The 20,490-nt window shown below is 50.2% G+C and overlaps 2 protein-coding genes across 2 annotated transcripts; both read left to right on the top strand.

The window, feature by feature from the left end:
- The first annotated feature begins 282 nt into the window (after nt 1-282).
- On the top strand, nt 283-4,833 carry KRT36 (keratin 36). Its single transcript, XM_003813835.5, has 7 exons — nt 283-1,564; nt 2,246-2,328; nt 2,571-2,727; nt 3,232-3,393; nt 3,493-3,618; nt 3,799-4,019; nt 4,398-4,833. The coding sequence occupies exons 1-7, from the start codon at nt 1,034-1,036 to the stop codon at nt 4,591-4,593; spliced, it is 1,476 nt and encodes a 491-aa protein (XP_003813883.4). The 5' UTR covers nt 283-1,033; the 3' UTR covers nt 4,594-4,833.
- Nucleotides 4,834-9,835: 5,002 nt separating this feature from the next.
- KRT35 (keratin 35) lies at nt 9,836-14,198 on the top strand. The gene is made up of 7 exons (XM_003813832.4): nt 9,836-10,366; nt 11,212-11,294; nt 11,490-11,646; nt 11,998-12,159; nt 12,545-12,670; nt 13,171-13,391; nt 13,705-14,198. Exons 1-7 carry the CDS (start codon nt 9,896-9,898, stop codon nt 13,850-13,852), a joined length of 1,368 nt encoding a protein of 455 aa, XP_003813880.1. The 5' UTR covers nt 9,836-9,895; the 3' UTR covers nt 13,853-14,198.
- The last annotated feature ends 6,292 nt before the right edge of the window (nt 14,199-20,490 follow it).

Here is a 20,490-nt window from a genome sequence, read left to right on the forward strand (position 1 = left end):
ACCATTCTCAGCAGTGCCATGTGAGTGCTCACACTCACGAACCTTTGCTGGTCACAGCCGTAAACCATCATCAAAGACTGTCAACCTAACCTAACCTAACCTAACCTAACCTAACCTAACCTAACCTAACCTAACCTAACCAACCAACACTTCTGCAGGACCCAGTGGCTTGCAAAACACTTTCACTTCTTGTTCGATCCTCCTTATATCTGTGTGAAGCAGGCGGGACAGAAGGACGATCTCTACTGTTCCAGTGAAAACACTGAGGTTCCCAGGGAGGAAATGATGTGCTCAGTATCACAGGGCAAATTAGTAGCAGAGCCAGGATTTGAACTACGTCTCCTGTCCCTAAATTCTGGGTACCCAGACTTGACTCCAGTTGTGTGGGGAAGCAGTGGGGCAAGGAAGTAGGATTTGGTGTCTGAGAGCCCTAGTTTCAGACCCAAGCTCTGCCAGTCACTTCCTGTTCACCCTGAGCAAGCTATTAAACCATTCGGAGCCCCAGTTTCCACACTGGTAAAAATGAAGATAAAATCAGCCACCTCCTAGGATTGTTACGAGGTGTAAATGAAATAACACTGAGCCTGGTACATCACAGGTGCTCCCTGAATTTTAGTTCCTTTGCTCTCTTTTACCATCCCAGTAGCCCAGGCAGGGGTGAGCAGCTATGAGGCGTGGCAGCAGTGGATGGAAGTGACAAGGGACAGATGAGGCTCCCCAGGGGAAGGGAGGTGGAGAAAGCAGGAACCAAATGTCATTCGTGCAGCCACTCCCGATTTATGGGATCTGGTGCAGAGACTCTTTGAAGAGGCAATAAAACTCATATTCTGCTAGGAAATGACAACAGTGGAGAGTCCTGACTTAGCAAACCAAATTCAACGATTTGATTTTTTTTTTTTTTTTTTTACAAGGCATGGGGTTCCGGATGGGTAGCAAAAATCACATTCTAATATTAGCTATCTGGTGTAGGAACAGGCTTTCCCAAGAGCAAGAGATGTGTACCATGCCAACACCCAATGGTGAGTGTACATAAATGCTCCATAGAGGCCTTGAGAGTCCAGAACCTGAGCTCCTTGCTAAGCTGCAACCTTCCTCTGCTAGCACCATGGCCACCCAGACCTGCACCCCGACCTTCTCCGTTGGGTCTATCAAGGGCCTCTGTGGCACAGCAGGCGGCATCTCTCGGGTGTCCTCCATCCACTCTGTGGGCTCCTGCAGGGTCCCCAGTCTCGCCGGTGCTGCAGGGTACATCTCTTCTGCTAGGCTGGGCCTCTCTGGCCTTGGGAGCTGCTTGCCTGGCTCCTACCTGTCTTCTGGGTGCCACACCTCTGGCTTTGTGGGGAACGGGGGCTGGTTCTGCGAGGGCTCCTTCAACGGCAGCGAGAAGGAGACTATGCAGTTCCTGAACGACCGCCTGGCCAACTACCTGGAGAAGGTGCGTCAGCTGGAGCGGGAGAACGCAGAGCTGGAGAGCCGCATCCGGGAGTGGTACGAGTCTCAGATCCCATACATCTGCCCAGACTACCAGTCCTACTTCAAGACCATCGAAGATTTCCAGCAGAAGGTGAGGGAGACCTGGCCCCTTTCCAGCTGAGCAGCCCAACTCTTAGGAGGCGTCTGTCTCATTCCAGGGCCTTTCCAGATGGGACGGTAGCTTTTAGGGAATTCTCCTGGTAGGGCAAACTTTTCTCTCTAGGGCTTTGGTTTCCTGGGGGACCCAGGCTTCTCTGCTGGTCTCTTGCTTGTACCTTGTTGCCAGCCATTCCTCACCCCCCTCCCCTTGCTGTAGGAAGGGGAGGAACATGTACCAAGCCCCTACCGGATACAGCACTGTGCCTGACACTTTCCTATTCCCTGGCTTATTTATTCTTCATCTTGGAGAGATTGGTATTACTGGACCCATCTGACAGATGTGGAAGTTGAATTTTGAGGGGTTCAGCAACTTGCTCAAGAGCACACAGGCTGAGTGTTAGATGCAGAACCTGAACTCAGGTCTGCCTCACCCTGGTGTATCTTGCTGTGCCACTCTGAAGGCTACAGGTGCCAGGACTGATGGTCACTGACATCCTCGGGATGCCCCTGTGGGGTGGATGCTCCCCCCACACCTGGGGTGTGGCTCAGGGCTGGAAATGCTGAAGGGGCTGGTGGTACACAGTGGCACGGCCTCTGTGAGCTGAGCTATCCCCCTACCTGCCCCCACACTGCTGGGCCTCCTGTAGCTTATGGGAAGCCTCTTGTTCCCCAGATCCTGCTGACTAAGTCTGAGAATGCCAGGCTGGTCCTGCAGATTGATAATGCCAAGCTGGCCGCTGACGACTTCCGGACCAAGTGAGTGGGCCTGATCAGGGAAGGTTTGCCATGCCACTCCCTTGCCTCTGTCCCCTGCCTTTGGGAGCTGGTGATGTGGGAATAAGGCTGGATGGGAAAATGTGGCATGAGCCCTGGACCTCAGGGGAAAGGAGTGTCATGCTCCTGATCCCGTCAGCCACTGCAGCTGGACAGTAGGGCAGGGGTCCCTGCTGGTGTGTGGTTTCCTTTGCTGCAGACTTGGCAGGGTTCTGTATGTGCAGGTATGAGACAGAGCTGTCTCTGCGGCAGCTAGTGGAGGCCGACATCAACGGCCTGGGTAGGATCCTGGATGAGCTGACCCTGTGCAAGGCTGACCTGGAGGCTCAGGTGGAGTCCCTGAAGGAGGAGCTGATGTGCCTCAAGAAGAATCACGAGGAGGTGAGGCTGGTGCCATGTGACTTCCCAGTGTTTCCCATCCAGCTTAGGAAGCCACTGCTGGCTTTCAGTTTTCTGTGCGGCAGGAACTATACAAAGGCCTTGCATTTCATTCTCGTTTCATTTCATCCTTACAATAATCCCACGAATTATAAACTGTTACAAGCTCCATTTTACAGATGAGAAAACTTAGGCACAAAGAGGTTAAGTTGCTTGCCTAAGGTCATAGAGGGTCTACACTTTTGCCCATAACACTACATGTCTATTTGGGCTCTAGTGCCTGATAATAGCAATTTAATTTGCCTAGGGTTTGTATCATCTCACAAATATCCCATAGAAGGAGGTAGGTATATACGGAGAAGGAGACCAAGGCTCAGAGATATTTAAGTATCCTGTCTAATGCTATGCAGCTGGTGACTGAGGGAAGAGGGTTTGAATTTAGGTCATTGAAACCTGCAATCCAGCATCTTTTTCACAACCTCATGCCGTCTTGCCTCCTCTCTGCAGGAAGTCAGTGTACTCCGTTGCCAACTTGGGGACCGACTGAATGTGGAGGTGGATGCTGCTCCCCCAGTGGATCTCAACAAGATCCTGGAGGATATGAGATGCCAGTACGAGGCCCTGGTGGAGAATAACCGCAGAGATGTGGAGGCCTGGTTCAACACCCAGGTGGGGCTGGGGTGCCCTGGGACCACAGGCTCCTGGGCTGGGGTTACCCTTGGAAGTAGCTTGGTTTGACCATGCTCTGGGCCCTGGCATGTGTTTCAGACTGAGGAGCTGAACCAGGAGGTGGTGTCCAGCTCGGAGCAGCTGCAGTGCTGCCAGACGGAGATCATCGAGCTGAGACGTACGGTCAACGCCCTAGAGATTGAGCTGCAGGCTCAGCACAGCATGGTGAGTGGCCCCTGCCTGCGTCGCTGGCCACGGCCTGCGGCAGGTCCCCGACGCACCAGCCTCAGCGTGCAGGCTCTCATGGGGTGTGATCACAGGCCGTAGGCAGATGCCCAGGGCTGTGGGTTTCTGGGGTCAGGGGATTCCTCCCCAATAGGCAGCTCTTCCTCTTTCCCGTTGCAGCGGAATTCCTTGGAATCCACCCTGGCCGAAACCGAGGCCCGCTACAGCTCCCAGCTGGCCCAGGTGCAGTGCCTGATCAGCAACGTGGAGGCGCAGCTGTCTGAGATCCGCTGCGACCTGGAGCGGCAGAACCAGGAGTACCAGGTGTTACTGGACGTCAAGGCCCGGCTGGAGGGCGAGATCGCTACCTACCGCCGCCTGCTGGAGGGAGAGGACTGCAAGTGAGTGGCCCTTGGGCTGGGGTAGGGCTTGACTGAACCCTCAGTGCCATGTGGAGGGCGTCAAGCCCAGAAGTGGTTGTCGCCCAGATGAAGGGAACTAAACCAAAGCCCCTTGAGATTCTCCATCTGGTCCCAGGCTTTGGTAATGCACAGCGGGAGAATCCAACCCAACACACGCCGCGTGTTTTCCGCCATCTTTTCTGATTGGCAGTTTCTGCTCTTCATTCCTGTAGCTCAGTCCTCTCACCCTTGGGGAATTCAGAGGCACTGAGATGGTCCGGGGCCACCGGTCTCGCTTGATCCTCTAGATCTGTTTAACACGAATCTCAGCCCAGTGCTCCGATGCCAAATGCACCCTGCATGATTTTGTTTCCTCAGGCTTCCTCCCCCACCTTGTGCCACGGCATGCAAGCCTGTTATTAGAGTTCCTTCTGTCCCCCCGGTGCCCTGTGTCCCCGCTGTGCCCTGCACCCCGGCTCCCCAGGTTGGCACTCAGATCCGCACCATCACCGAGGAGATCAGAGATGGGAAAGTCATCTCCTCCAGGGAGCACGTGCAGTCCCGCCCGCTGTGACAGCCCACTTGGTCCACCAGGGCAGGGCCCTGACCACAGGAAGGAGGACACCCCTGTGGCTCCTGGAGGCTTAACGACCCTGCCCTTCTCTAGAGGGGTCCCCCTACGCTTAGCAGGTTTTTCTACCAAAACACTCCCCGTATTGTGTTTCCGGACTTAACTGTGCTTTTACGCCATGCAAAACCAGGTTTCCTGGAAATTTACCCAATAAAGTGTGTTCTCCTGGCATAGCAAACTCAACCCTGGCTAACTCTGTTGATGCTCATGTGCTCGTGTGGTTCATGGGGGTGTCTGATCAGGGGCTGCAGTATAGTTGTGGGGTTTCCATTTAGGTCTATCTTCTCGGGCTCTGAGTGGGAGGCGGTGGCAGGGTGATTTGAAGTATTTAATAACAAAGATGCCTCAGGGGCTGGCCAATGAGAACAGACACTGACCCAGTCTGGATAGGTGCTGGCCATAGCTCTCAGCTTGGCCCTGCCTGTGAGTAGACACCTTAGGGCGGCCCCAGAAGAGGCAAAGGCTCCAGAGCCAGTCCTCATCCATAGCCCGACCTGGATTCGGTGGCTATCTCTCTTTTTCTTTCAGCTTCTCCTCTCTTGCCCAGCTGCTGTCACCCTGCTGCCCGATACTGGGGATGGTTAAGGAGAGGGGGTCCCAGGAACAAGCAGAGAGTGCCAAACGCTAGGCAGCCATCCTGAGCCAGCCATGCCAGGGAGGGCAGTCAGGGAGAGCAGGGAGGTAAAGGTGGAGGGCAGGTGAATCCATGTCCCAACAAGGCACATAGGGCCAAACTGAAGGGTGCCAGGGACAGTGGGGTGGGGGTGGGGGCTCAGACATGGAGTTTGGGGAGAGGACAGCCAGGCTTCACTGTGGAGCAGAGTTCAGAGCCCTGGATTCCACTGGCTGAGTCAGGCAGGTCTGCAGGTGGGGCCTAACTCTGCCAGCCCTGGACACCCCTCTGATCAGAGAAGCATGGCCTGGGAGAGGTCTGAGGGCCTCACGGTTGGTTCCTTTGCCCCTGCTCCAGTCTTCACTTGAGAAAACAGGCCCAGAGAGGGCAGTGACTTGTTCCAGTCCACAGAGCAGTGAGTGGCAGAGACCTGGCCATCACCTGGCTATTCTGACCCTGACTCTGGAGCTCTTCTCAGTACAATTTCTTTCTCTCTCTCTCTCTGTCTCGCTCTCTGTCTCTGTCTCTCTCTGTCTCCCTTCCCTCCTCCCCTTCTCTTGCGCTCACTCTCCTCTGGGGTCTCCTCTGGGTCATGGCCAAGACATCCATGACCTGGCTCTGCCTCATGTCATCAGCTACTTGCTGCTAAACGGGACTCTTCAATCACTTGCTGAGCAAGCCAGAGGCGCAGCAAACTTATCAGACAACAGGAGAAGACGTGCATAGGTAGCATCAGAGAATCCTGCACTGAGCCCGACTCTGCCACTCTGTGCTATATGCCCGGTTATGTCATGAGACCTCTCTGGTCTCAGCAGGTTCATCTGTGAAATGGGGCTGCCAGGAGGCTCTGATGAGACAGTGTGTGTATAGCTTCCAAAAAGTGGTAGCTATCAGTGTTGCTCTTACTACAAATGCAGAGTCCCTGGCTTCAGAGTGTTGAACAGGAACCCCCACTGCATGGGCCAAGTGCTTTGCTTTGTATCTGGCAGGATGCTATGGTGAGGGCTGTGCTGCCAGCAGTGTCCTTGGAGCTGGAGAGTGAACCCAAAGGCCTCAGCCTCAGAGGATGCACCTAGCTTTGGGCAGGGGGGGCAGTTGGCCTGGTTCTCTCACCTGCCCTGCCACTTCCCTCTCACTGCTCCACTCATGCTCTAGGGCCTGAGGTCTGCACCCCTGACCCTGGCCTGAGGCCAGTGGGTGACCAGGCGTGCACAGAGAGCATTGCACCTCTCTGTGCAATTTAAACAGGCAGGGGTCCAGGAAAGGACCGAGTCTCCGGGAAACAGCTGAGCTGCTTTGTCACTGTGGATGAACCACACAGGGCATGACCTGACAAGTAATCACATCATCAGCACCTTGTGTTGTACAGTGCTTTCCCTTTTTATGATCACTCTCCAGTTTACAGGGCACACTCATAGCCTCATCTGATGCACGCAATCAGCCCTGTGTGGCTGTGAGCTCTTTATTTATTCATACTTGCCTAGCTTTTAATTACATTGTCCAGAGCATATGTATCAGTTAGGAAACACCTCCTATCTCAACCTCACACACACCCTTAACTGAGTTGCAATTGAAATCACTGACCGACAAGCAAACCAGAATTCAACAGTGTTGTGGGGGTAGGTGGCGACTGGTCTAAAGTCACACAGCAGGCGGCTGACTTAGGAGCCTTCTTAGGTCTTTGGGCTCCCATTTCATTGATATGGAGAGAGATATAGAAAACATTCAATAAAATTTCCGCAGAGTGAATATGATGTTTTATTTCAAGGCGGTCTGGTTTTTCTGATCTTTTTTGTACTTTCCAGATATGCTATCTGACTGCCTTTCTCATTCACATATACACATCAATTAATCATCAAAGAGATAACGACGGAACATGGCATACACAGCTAATCCAATCTTAAGGCTCAGGCCTATCTAGGAAGGAGCAGGGGTGGCGGAAGCGGCTGGAACAAAGAGTGGATAACAGGCACAATTCCCGAGGAGCTCACGTCCAGCTGTGGAGACACCTCGCCCCCTCGCTCCCAGCAACTGCACTGGGATAGCAGGAGCGGGTGTGGGCAGGGTTTCAAGTTTTGGGGAAGAGGAGAAATCACTGAGGGCTGGGGTGACCAGGAAAGGCTTTGGGGCAGATTTGGATTTGATGGGCAGAAAAAGGAGGAAGGAGGGCAAAGGGCATTTTAGGGCCGTATTTAGTGTATCCGTGGCATGATCTGGGGACAGCCTGGACCACATCTGAGCAGAGTACAAGGATCCTGTAAGGAAAGTTACTAGGAATGTGCTAAACAATGTTAGTTCTTGCTGATAAGGGGTTCTAGATAATCATGTCATTTAAGAAAAGCATGCTAAAAAGGAACAGAGATAGATCAGACCAATTTACAAAATACCTTAAAACAGCTTGAAAAATATTACATATATGTTTTATAAAGTTATCTAAAAATCTTATCAAGAATTTTTTAGTCACAACTTTAGCACTAAATTGGTTTATGAGATCCATCTCCCTTGGGCAGAATGGCTTTTGGCCCAGAAAACACTTTGTTCTTGGCCAAAGGGGCTGGTTAGTCTGGACAGGTGCTGCTCACCTACACAGAGATGCCGGATCCCCTTCCATCTCTGAGTCTCAGTTTCCTCATTTACAAAAGTAGGAATAGTAGGCTGGGCGTGGTGGCTCATGCCTGTAATCCCAGCACTTTGGGAGGCTGAGGCAGGCAGATCACGAGGTCAGGAGATCGAGACCATCCTGGCTAACACGGTGAAACCCCGTCTCTACTAAAAATACAAAAAAAAAAAAAAAAAAAAAAAAGAAAATTTAGCCAGGTGTGGTGGTGGGCACCTATAGTCCCAGCTACTCAGGAGGCTGAGGCAGGAGAATGGCGTGAACGCTGGAGGTGGGGCTTGCAGTGAGCTGAGATCGCACCACTGCACTCCAGCCTGGGCAACAGAGTGAGACTCCATCTCAAAAAAAAAAAAAAAAGAAATAGGAATAGTTAAGATTGACTGTGTTTTCCTTTCCCCGCTCCCTACTGTCTTTTGTTTCCTTCCATTCTTTCTTTCCTTTCTTAACACAATTCACCATGGGAAAAATCACTTAATTAATTAATTAATTAATAGACATCTAGAAGCCCTGCACCGTGCTTAACACTACAGAGATTTAAAAAAAAAGTACAAGGTCAATCCTTGCCCCCATGCTTACAGTCTCCCTGGGAAAATAGGGCTGAAACACAAGACAATCAGAAGACGTCAGTTAATGGGAGGCCAAGAAATCCACCAATAGTCACTGCCTTGGGCATTCAGAGCTGGGAGGGCACAGCAGGGCTGGAGCAGGGGCCAGGCTCCAGGGGGAAGGCCTGGCCAGGACTGGGCCCTTAGAGGCAGTGGGGTGGGCCTGGGGTTTGGAGCTGCAAGGCCTGGGCTTTAGCCTCCCTGGGAAGCCTGTGTGGACCTTGGGTAAGCAATTTTCTACTCTGACCATTGTCTCCTTCTGTAGGAGTCAGCACCTTTCTATCCACGACTGTGTTGGAGGGTGTGTGTGAGGCCTTAAAGAAGATAGCATGCCTTGAACAGTTGTACAGATGATTTTTCAGCTGTGATCTGGGACAGGCTCCTGAAATAGTCCAAGCCTCCTCTATTTAATGGGCTATTGGTGATGCCAATCTCATGAGTTTGTGTGAGGACTGAATAAGAGAATGCATAGAGACAGATCAGCGTGGGGGCTGGTGGGTACTAAATGCTCAGTGAATGATGGTTGCTATCATCAGCCGGGTTATTGATAGGGCTGTGTGAAAAGAGTTCCAATTCAGGCAGCCAGAAGGAAGGGCTTCTCCATTTCTCAACCAGGGCTGGGGAAGACACACCCTCCTAGATGTCATCATGGGCAGGTGTCCAATTAACTGACCTCTAGGCATTGTGGCTAGAACTTAGTCTCTACAACCTGCACGGACTTCCTGGCAAGGAAAGAGTAGGGAAGTGTCCATCAGGGCTCTGCAGTATCTAGGGTGATAAGCTGCCCCATTTTGCCCAGGACTGAGGTTTCCCTGGCATATGGAACTTTCAGAACTAAAGCCAGAAAATTCCTGGGGAAACCAAGAAAATTGGTCACCCTAGCCATATTTTCTGGGCCAATTCAAGAGCCTTCTGTGTCTCCCTGGCCGCAAGACCCCTGCCTTCCTGCACCAACCAAGTTTACCCTTCCATCTTCTGGGAGCACCCCAGAGACCTCCTCTACTCCCTCAGGCCAATAAAAGAAGTCAAAGTTGGAGAAAGTCAAGACAGTGGCTGAACTCCCATGCTTGCTTAATGCGGAGGCTGAGGTCTGGGCTCAAATGACAGGTCCCTTTGAAGAACTGACAGGGACTTGGTCTTCCCAGTGATGTGGGGTGGTGGAGAGGAGTCTTGACATAGTAATGGGGCTCCTATTTTATGAGACTGGTAAATTTTCACAGGAAACTAAATAACAGGTTAATGAGGGGTTTTAATAGAAAGTGGTGTTAACTTTAATGAGGAGAAAACACTTTGTAAAGGCCAACAAACGCCCACTGGGGCAGAGATATAAATCTGGGGTAAGGAGCTGCTTCTCTGCTTTGGGGTGTCTGGTCTCAGAGACCTATCGATTGCATCTGAGTTGCAGGGGCCATGGCTTCCAAATGCCTCAAGGCTGGCTTCTCTTCCGGGTCTCTCAAGAGCCCAGGAGGGGCCAGTGGGGGCTCCACTCGTGTGTCCGCAATGTACTCCAGCAGCTCTTGCAAGCTCCCAAGTCTCTCCCGTGTGGCCAGAAGTTTCTCTGCCTGCTCAGTGGGTCTGGGCAGAAGCAGCTACAGGGCCACCAGCTGCCTCCCTGCTCTCTGCCTCCCTGCTGGAGGCTTCGCTACCAGCTACAGTGTGGGTGGGGGCTGGTTTGGGGAGGGCATCCTCACTGGCAATGAGAAGGAGACCATGCAATCCCTGAACGACCGCCTGGCCAGCTACCTGGAGAAGGTGCGTCAGCTGGAGCAGGAGAACGCCAGCCTGGAGAGCCGTATCCGTGAGTGGTGTGAGCAGCAGGTCCCCTACATGTGCCCTGACTACCAGTCCTACTTCCGGACCATCGAGGAGCTCCAGAAGAAGGTAAGAGGTTCAGAGTGGCTTTGGATTCCCAGGAACTTTGTGTCACCAGCATTCATTGGTAGTTCTGTTCCCATAGGGCATGTTGGAAGTCACCAAGCATGTTCATCTCTGTGGCCTCATTTGCTCCTCCCAATAACCTTATGAGGGAGGTATCATTAGCCCATTATACAGTTGAGAACACTGAGATTCAGGCTGGGTAAGTGACCCAGATGGCAGTTACTGGAGCCAGAGCTTGAACATCAGGTCTATGAATGAACTCTGTGACCTTTGGTGGTATTGCCCACTCCTCTGAGTCTTCTGAGTTTTCATTTCCTCTTTTATTTAAAGTCAGGGGATTGGGTTTGATGTATTTAGTGCAGTGCAGTTCAGGCTTCCCATAAGTAACTCAGGGAAGAAAATGCCTGTCAGAGGAGTTTCTTTCTTGCCAAGGGCCCATATCCGCTTCTTGCCTGGCCCAAAGTTATAGCTGGCTCCTGTGAGGGACCATTTATGACCAGAGAATCCCGGGGTATGTTGTTGGCAATGAAATGCCCTGGGCCCCCAGTAGGTCTGGGAGACAGGGAGATTGGAAGAAGCCTCATTTCATCATGCCAGGCCCTTCCTGTTGCATTTTCATGCAGCTATCTAACCTGAGTAACAGGTCACAGATACACTGCACTGGAAGAAACCCTGGACTTTCCATAGTTGATCCCTAGAGCCTGCCCATAACCCTCCAATGCACAGGGAGTAGCAGAGGTCTAGGATGGGTGACTTCCTCCTTCCAGAGTCAGCCCTTGTCAGCTTTAGGGAGCTCCAACAAGTGGAATGTCCTTTCTTGCAATGAAATAACTTCTTTATATCTCCAGACTCTATGCAGCAAGGCTGAGAATGCCAGGCTGGTGGTGGAGATTGACAATGCCAAATTGGCTGCAGATGACTTCAGGACCAAGTGAGTTGTCCTGCTTGTCATGTGGTTGGGGGCTGCTAGAACTGGACACAGGTGATGCCTGAGCTCAGGGTTTTGGCTGTACTCTGTCATTGGGGCATAAAAGCAGGACTCACAGCACCTGGACAGTCTGAGGGCAGGCCTGACTTAGATGCAAAAAGGAAATGCAGACTCAGGTGCCCTGTTCTATGCCTGCAGGTATGAGACGGAGGTGTCCCTGCGGCAGCTGGTGGAGTCAGACATCAACGGCCTGCGTAGGATCCTGGATGACCTGACCCTGTGCAAGTCTGACCTGGAGGCCCAGGTGGAGTCCCTGAAGGAGGAGCTGCTCTGCCTGAAGAAGAACCATGAGGAGGTGAGCATGGGGGAAGAGGTGAACACGGCAGAGCAGATGAGCATGGGGGAGGAGGTGAACATGGGGAGGAGGTGAGCATGGGGATGAGGTGAGCATAGGGGGAGGTGAACATGAGGGAGCAGGTGTGCATAGGGAAGAGGAGGTGAGCATGGGGAGCAGGTGAGCATAGAGAGCAGGTGAGCATGCGGAGGAAGTGAGCATGGGGAGGAGGTGGGCATGGGGAGCAGATGAGCATGGGGAGGAGGTGAGCATGAGGAGGAGGTGAGCATGGGGAGGAGGTGAACATGAGGAGGAGGTGAACCTTGGAGGCAGCCCTCTGGGAATTAGTACTTATCCTGGTCTGTGCTATAGGAAGTGAACTCACTGCGCTGCCAACTTGGTGACCGCCTCAATGTTGAGGTGGACGCTGCCCCACCTGTTGACCTGAACCGAGTTCTGGAGGAGATGAGGTGCCAGTATGAAACCCTGGTGGAGAATAACCGCCGGGATGCTGAAGACTGGTTTGACACCCAGGTAGGTACCTGGAAACAGTCAGTGCAACAGGGGTATGTGGTGGCTCACATGGAAGTGACCCTGGGGCTCTGAATCAAGAAATCTAACTTTGAGTCCCATCTCTGTTTTGACCTTGCTGACAAGGTCAAAACAGACCCACTTCAATTGACCTTGCTGACAAGGTCAAAACAGACCCACTTCAATTGACCTTGCTGACAAGGTCAAAACAGACCCACTTGGGCAGGTTGCTGTCCTCTGAGCAACAATGCCCTCCAGTATAAAATAAATGAGTGGGACTGGGGAATCGGGAAGGTCTTTCTTGGCTCATGATTCTAACTGGCCTCTGTAGCTCTCTGAAGCCAAGTCCCTGGTGTGGCTGACCAGGTTCTGTGTGTGTATGTTTCAGAGTGAGGAGCTGAACCAGCAGGTGGTGTCCAGCTCAGAGCAGTTGCAGTCCTGCCAGGCAGAGATCATCGAGCTGAGACGCACGGTCAACGCCCTGGAGATTGAGCTGCAGGCCCAGCACAGCATGGTGAGCCCCAAGGCAGGGTGGAGCTGCCTCTGGACCAAGCCGAGGAGCACACAAGCTCCCCAGCTTCCATGCTTTGACCACACAGGCGGACTCCAGGGGTCCATGTTCTTGAGCACCAGGGGTTCTCTATGCAGAAAAGAGGGAATGAGGGACCAGCCCCAGTCACAAATCCCCCAGTGGTAAAGGACAAGAGACCTGTAGCAACTGACATGTCCAGGCAGTAGGTCCTATATTTGTGCAAGCAGATACATCTTCTGAGTAACTATCAGTTACTCAGAGATGACACTAACAGGGAGATACTTTCTAGATCAAAGAAGCCACAGGGGCTAATTAGCTCATCTCAAGTGAGATGTCTGATTGTGGTTCATCCTAGCTCAAACTCTGATTCTCCGAGCTTCCGTTCTTGGATTCTGAGGCCTCACTGAGACCCAGATGAATCTTCCTTGCTCCTTCTCTGACCTCTAGCCTTTTTCCTCCCTACACAACTCTTGCCCTCACAGAGAGATGCTTTGGAATCCACCCTGGAAGAGACGGAGGCCCGCTACAGCTCCCAGCTGGCCCAGATGCAGTGCATGATCACCAATGTGGAGGCCCAGCTGGCCGAGATCCGGGCTGACCTGGAGCGGCAGAACCAGGAGTACCAGGTGCTGCTGGACGTCCGGGCCCGGCTGGAGTGTGAGATCAACACGTACCGGGGCCTGCTGGAGAGTGAGGACAGCAAGTGAGTATCACTGCATGTGCTCTTGTCTTCTCACTGCAATCTACCAAGTTCTGGGAAGACAGCATGGTGCCTAGAAAGAGCCTGGCATTCGGAGTCTGGAGTCCTGTTCTCTTAGTTCTGGTCTTCCTGAAAACTCATCACGTGACTCCAGCAAGCCCCCTTTCCTCTCAGGGCCTGTTTCCCTTTTGGTAAAACAAGGGGGCAGGAACAAGGTGGTTTTTAAGGTGCTTCCCAGTTTGCATAGTCTAGGATCTACTTGAGTTACTGCAAACAGCAACTGGAAAATCATAGTAATTTGTTTTCTTTTTTCTAGGCTCCCCTGTAACCCATGTGCACCTGACTACTCACCCTCCAAGTCATGCCTTCCCTGTCTTCCTGCGGCCTCCTGCGGTCCTAGTGCAGCCCGCACAAACTGCAGCCCCCGCCCCATTTGTGTGCCCTGCCCAGGGGGCCGGTTCTGAGAGCGGGTGACCCAGACGGCCATGGCTATTGTCTCCAGGGCTTGAACTTGGCCTCTACCCAAACTTAACCCTTGTAGCCCAATCCCCTCTCTTCGCACAGAGCCCAGGCCCAGGGTCTGGCTGAAAAGGCTTTCTGCAAATACATGCCCTAAAGTTTCTCAGAGCCTGTCACAAAGGCCGGCTGCCCCCAAAGGTCTCAACTCCTCATCATTTCAATGGGTGCCAGGGTCTCTGTTCTCAGGCTGCCTCCTGGGTCAGGTTTTCCTTCTGGGTGCTGTTCCGGTGGATTCTGAAATGCAGTAGAGGGCTTTTGTTGGCAGAACAATAAAGTGCATTTGCTCAGGCCCCTGATGCCTAACTTGCACCATTCTGGTGTTGTTGGCTTGTGTCTCTGCTGTGTCCAGGGGGTGACTGTTGGGCAGCCGAATGGGAGATGTGTGACCAAGTATGACCCTTTGGATGACAGGGTCACTATGCCCCTGTTTGGGGTGGGTAGAGGCCTACAGTGAGAGCTTTTGCTTGGCTTCCCTGATGAAGACCTTTCTCCAAGATTCCAGTGTGGTGCCAGGTGTTTTCAGACCGCTGTGGAATCCCTCTTTGTATACGTGGTCACCTGGGGATCCCAGAGTGGGAGGGACAAAACTGAGATGGAAACTGAGATCAGCATAACAGGGAGGGTTTTAGGCCACTTTATCAGCCTCTCGTCTGTGGTCCTTGTAAGACCGGTGATAGGGTGTCTCCCTCCCAGGGTACTTTTAGGGGTGCATTTACATAAGCCCCCTCCCATTGCAGCCCTTTCATGCAGCCCTCCAAGTTCAGCAACCCCCTTAACAACCCACAGCCCGTCATAAGCAGGAGACGGAGAGTGCGCTCGCCTTCAGGGCTTCTATCCTGAATGCTAAGGCTCTTGTCCTTAGGAGGCTTGTTCATGTGCTCCTGTGCTCTTGGCATCTGGTGAGGTGTACAACGAGCCCTCCTTAGATGGGTGTGAGAGCTCCCAGCAGCTTGACCCAAAGGCTCTCATCTGTGTCCAGAATGTCCTCCCCAAACAGGCAAGGCAAATAGCAAGTTCCCTTAATCCCAGTGGGAAAGGGAGAAGGGCCAAGACCAAAGTTTCTGAGCAAAAAATGAGGATGTGCGTTCCCAGTTGGCATGTGCTCCTCATAAGATGCTGAGAGCACCTGCTAAGGAGCTTCAGTGATGTTAAGAGAGCTGTAGCCATGTCCAAGGGGAGAGCAGGTGGCTGGAAGATGCTGACTAAGGCAAGCCAGAGACCCTTGTCCCTTGAGGACATCTGCTATAGTTCACTCTGATTTGAACACAGAATCCTCTCCTTTCTAGCCCCCTGCAAAGAGGGCCTGGGCCTTTGGTTGCTCCCAGCCCCACCTTGCTCCTGGCATCTGGCATCACCTCCGTGTTGGTCTTTTTGGAACCCCTTGGCTAATTTTGGTGAGGCTTAGGCACCGGAAAGGGGTGGTCGCCTCAGGATCATTCACTTCATTCAGCAAACCCTTACAAAGCATGCCCCTGCGCCAGGGGGTGTGTTAGCTGCCAGGGGAGGACTGGTCTGTGTAGGAGGGGGGCCTTGGGATGGGACTGGAAGGATGCTCACTTGCCACTTTTTTTCTTTTCTATCTCAGTGGTGTCAGTAGACTGGCTGAAGCGGACCTTGACATTAGTGCAATAAACGTGGGCTCCGAATGTGGAGTCAGATGGACCTGGGTTCAAATCCCCACCCACCACTAACTACATGTGGGAGGTTTAGCAGGTCATTGTCCATTTCTGAGCTTCAGTTAAATAGAGAACATGACACTTATGCTGTGAAGTGAGGCCGAGAATGCTTTGCCCAGCATATGCAGGGCATTTGAAGATGGCTTATCACCACCAACTCTCCCTTCCAGCTGGACGACTGGATTGCTATGAGGCTGGGCATCCACATTTCCCTGGCCAGAGTTTCACTTCTGACGTTTCCTTCCCGGTAAACCAGGCCAGCTAAAGTGAATATGCAGTTATATGCTTCATTATCTAATTCCAACTCTGAGCAAAGTCAGCGGGGAGCCTCATGGCCAGCAGCACGTGGATGCTGTCTGGAGCACTTGGGCTCGGTTAACTCTGCTGTGTATAGGTCACGCCCTTCTTTATGGCATTCTCTGTGGCACAAATCCTTTCCAAACCCATCCTAGCTTCCTCCAAGATGTAGCTAACTAAATCATCTGTAATCCTACTTCTAATTATTATTTACTTCATTTGCTTGTGCTTTTTAATTATAACGCTGTTTCCATTCAACTACAAGTTCTCAACCTTGCCTGTACATTGGAATGACTTGGAGGGCTTTAAAAAATACCGATGACTGCTCTGACCCCCCAAAATTCTGCTTTAGTTGGTCTGGGATATGAGTCGGTACTGGGATTTTTGAAAGCTCTCTGGGTGATTTGAACACGCAGCCAGGGTTGAGAGGTCATTTGTCAGGTAGAGGAACTTTTGGCAACACAGCTGGGAGTGCAGGGGCCTCAGGGCAACTCTGACATAGACCCTAGCACCCCCAGGTCTGGTCCCTATTATGCTTTTGACTTTCTCAGTTCTGCCATTTCTCTCTCTTTCGACTTCAAATTTTTGAACTACATTTTAAATTTGTTATATTTTTTCTCAAAAAGTCATTTTTTTTCTCTGTTTGCTCCTGTTTTATAACATTTAGTTCTTGTTTCATGGCTATAACTGCTATATGTATATACATCTCTCCCACTCTGAGGTTATTTAAAAAGTATATATATATACAGTTTTGGATTCTGCATTATTTCTGTTTTCTTCAATTTCCTTTTTTACTGTTTTGTTTGTTTGCTTGTTTTACTTTGTCTTTAATATTGGAAGCTTCCTTCAAGTATCTGGTCATCCTTTTGTTTATATTTTATGACGAGACACTAAAAAGCTGATAGAAGGTGCTACGTGGATGGGCAGGTTGGCAAACCGGCTTTTTGCATGGTACAAACACCTCAGTTCAGTTTCTGTAAGTCTTTTCTCTGGAGGTTTTTTTTTTTTCCAAAGAAGGAGCCTCTGGTTTTCTGCGGGGGAATGAATGGAGGGAGACAGTGCTGGCCCAGGCTGTGACACACATCCTATCTGCTTTTGTTGAAACAGGCCCTTCCTCCTGGATTCTTTGCATCCCTTTCTCTTCTCTTCCTAAACTTATTTTCCTGATAGTTTGCTCTGGCCCCAGAGAGGTTGGGGTACAGTGGAAAGTCTGTGGATCAGCCAGACCTGGGCCTGAGAACTGACAGTGCCCCACTTTCTCTGTGGCTACCTTTCCCAGACCCTACTTCTCCATCTTCACGACATACCCCAGATCTGGCATATTGCCTGGAACTGTGGTCTTCTGTGACTTTGGATGCTGCTGCTACTACCTTTATCAATCCGCTCTTTTTTTTTTTTTGAGACGGAGTCTCGCTCTGTGGCCCAGGCTGGAGTGCAGTGGCGCAATCTCGGCTCACTGCAAGCTCTTTCTCCCGGGTTCACGCCATTCTCCTGCCTCAGCCTCCCAAGTAGCTGGGACTACAGGTGCTCGCCACCACGCCCAGCTATTTTTTTTGCATTTTTAGTAGAGACGGGGTTTCACCGTGTTAGCCAGGATGGTCTTGATCTCCTGACCTCGTGATCCGCCCGCCTGGGCATCCCAAAGTGCTGGGATTATAGGTGTGAGCCACCGCACCCGGCCTCAATCTGCTTTTATATGAAACCTGGTCTTTCCTTCACAATGGAAAACTCTGCTCATGCTGGCATTTGGGACTGCACCTCACAGCGACAGCCTCTCAGCATCATCCTGGAGCCCCTGCTCCTGGTTCCTGTTTCTCTCCTCCTCATTCCTTCCTTCCAGGATTGTCCTGTGAACTTCAAATCCTTCTCTCCTTTCACCCTCTGATGTCTTACCAGCCAAATCAAGGCATTAGGGTCCCCCCTTTTAACCCAAGATCTTCTTAATGTAGTTTTCCAAGTAAAGACATTTTTTTTCCTGCAAGATGAATTCTGGTGACAGCTGTTAAAATATATGCAGGCACACTTTGATTTATTGAGTTTCAATTTATTGTAATTCCCAGATATCGTTTTTTTTTTGTTGTTGTTTTTACAAATTAAAGTTTTGGCCAATCCTGCCCAGAGCAAGTCTGTTGGTGCTAATTTTTCCAACAGCATGTGCTTATGTGTCTCTGTGTCACATTTTGGTAATTCTCACAATACAAATTTTTTCTTTTTCTTTTTTTTTGAGACAGAGTCTCGCTGTCTGCCCAGGCTGGAGTGCAGTGGCATGATCTTGGCTCACTGCAACCTCTGCCTCCCGGGTTCAAGCGATTCTCGTGCCTCAGCCTCCCAAGTAGCTGGGATTACAGGCACACCATGCCTGGCTAATTTTTGTAATTTTAGTAGAGATGGGGTTTCGTCATGTTGGCCAGGCTGGTCTCGAACTCTTGACCTCAAGTGATCTGCCCACCTCAGCCTCCCAAAGTGCTGGGATTACAGGTGTGAGCCACTGCGGCTGGCCAAACTTTTTCATTACTGTATGTGTTATGGTGATCTGTGATCAGTAATCTTTGATATTACTGTTGCAATTGTTCTGGGATGCCCCAAACCATGCCCAGATAAGATGGGGAACTTAACTTATAAACGTTGCGTGCGTTCTGATGGCTCCACCAACTGGCCATTCCCCCATCTCTCTCCCTATTTTGGGTCTACCTATTTTCTGAGACACAGCAATATTGAAATTAGGCCAATTAATAACCCTACCGTGGCTTCTAAGAGTTCAAGTGAAAGGAAAAGTTGCAGGTCTCTCCCTTTAAATAAAAAGCTAGAAATGATGAAGTTTAGGGAGGCGGCATCTTTTATAGCTAGACAGGAGGAGTCTGCCTTCAAAACCTTCAAAGGATGGGCTGACTCTCTTGCTAGGAGCTAATGCAGCTGATGACTTCAAGTGGGAAGTCAATGCTCATTTACCATTCTGAATATCCTAGGGCACTTAAGAATGATGCTAAATCTTTTCTGCCTGTGCACTACAAATGGAACGACAAAGCCTGGACGACAGTGCATCTGTTTATAACATGGTTTACTGAATATTTTAAGCCCACTGTTGAGACCTACTGCTTAGAATAAAAGGTTTCTTTCAAAATATTTCTGCTCATTGACAATGCATCTGATCACCCAAGAGCCCTGATGGAGCTGTCCAAGGAGATTAATGTTTTTGTGTTTGCCAACACAACATCCATTCCACAGCCCATGGATCAAAAACTAATTTTGACTTTCAAATCTTATTACCTAAGAAATATATTTCATAAGGCTATAGCTGCCATACAGAGTGATTCCTCTGATGGATCTGGGCAAAGCAAATTGAAAACCTTTTGAAGAGGATTCACTATTCTATATGTCAATATTTGTGATTCAAAATATCGACATTAACAGGAGTTTGGAAGAAGTTGATTCCAACTCTCATGTATGATGTTGAGGGGCTTAAGACTTCAGCAGAGGAAGTAACTATAGATGTGTTGGAAACAGCAAGAGAATTAAAATTATAATTGGAGCCTGAAGATGTGACTGAATTGTTGCCATGTTATGGCAAAACGAACGGATGAGGAACTGCTTCTTATTCATGAACAAAGAAAGTGGTTTCTTGAGATGGAAACTACTCCTGGGGAAGGTGCTGTGAACATCACTGAAATGGCAACAAAGGATTTGGAATACTACATCAATTTAGTTAATAAGGCAGTGGCAGGGTTTGAGAGGACTGACCCTAGTTTGGAAGAATTTCTACTGTTAAAATGCTATCAAACAGCATCACATGCTGCAGGGAAATCTTTCATGAACGGAAGAGTCAACTGATGCAGCAAACTTCACTGATGTCTCATTTTCAGAAATTGCCACAGCCATCCTAACTTTCAGCAATCATCACCCTGATCAGTCCTCAGCCATCAACATTGAGGCAAGACCTTCCACCAGCAAAAAGATTACAACTTGCTGAAGGCTCAGATGATCCTTAGCATTTTTAGCAATAAAGCATTTTTAAAATTAAGTTATATACATTGTTTTTAGGCCATAATGCTATGGTACACTTAATAGACTATAGTATAGTGTAAATATATGTTTACATACACAGAAAAACCAAAAAGTTTGTGTGACTCACTTTATGGTTACATTTGCTTTATTGTGGTGGTCTAGAACTGAACCTGCACTATCTCTGAGGTATGCCTGTATCTTCCTCTATCTCAGTGGGTCTCCAAACCACCTGAAGGACATGCTAAACACAGGCTGCCGCATCCCAGCCCCAGCCTCAGAGTTTCTGATTCAGCCAGTCTGGGATGAGCCTGAAAAACTGCATTTCTTTTTTTTTTAAATTTTATTTTTATTTTTATCAAAGCAGTGTATCTGCATTGTTTAAATAAAACAACATTAAATAGCAAATATTTAAAAACTGCAACATCTATGCCTTCTTTCTTTCTTCCTTTCTTTCTTTCTTTATTATTATTATACTTTAAGTTTTAGGGTACATGTGCACAATGTGCAGGTTAGTTACATATGTATACATGTGCCATGCTGGTGCGCTGCACCCACTAACTCGTCATCTAGCATTAGGTATATCTCCCAATGCTATCCCTCCCCCCTCC

The sequence above is a fragment of the Pan paniscus genome, chromosome 19, assembly GCF_029289425.2.
Source record: "Pan paniscus chromosome 19, NHGRI_mPanPan1-v2.0_pri, whole genome shotgun sequence".
In the NCBI taxonomy this organism is placed as follows: Eukaryota; Metazoa; Chordata; class Mammalia; order Primates; family Hominidae; genus Pan; species Pan paniscus.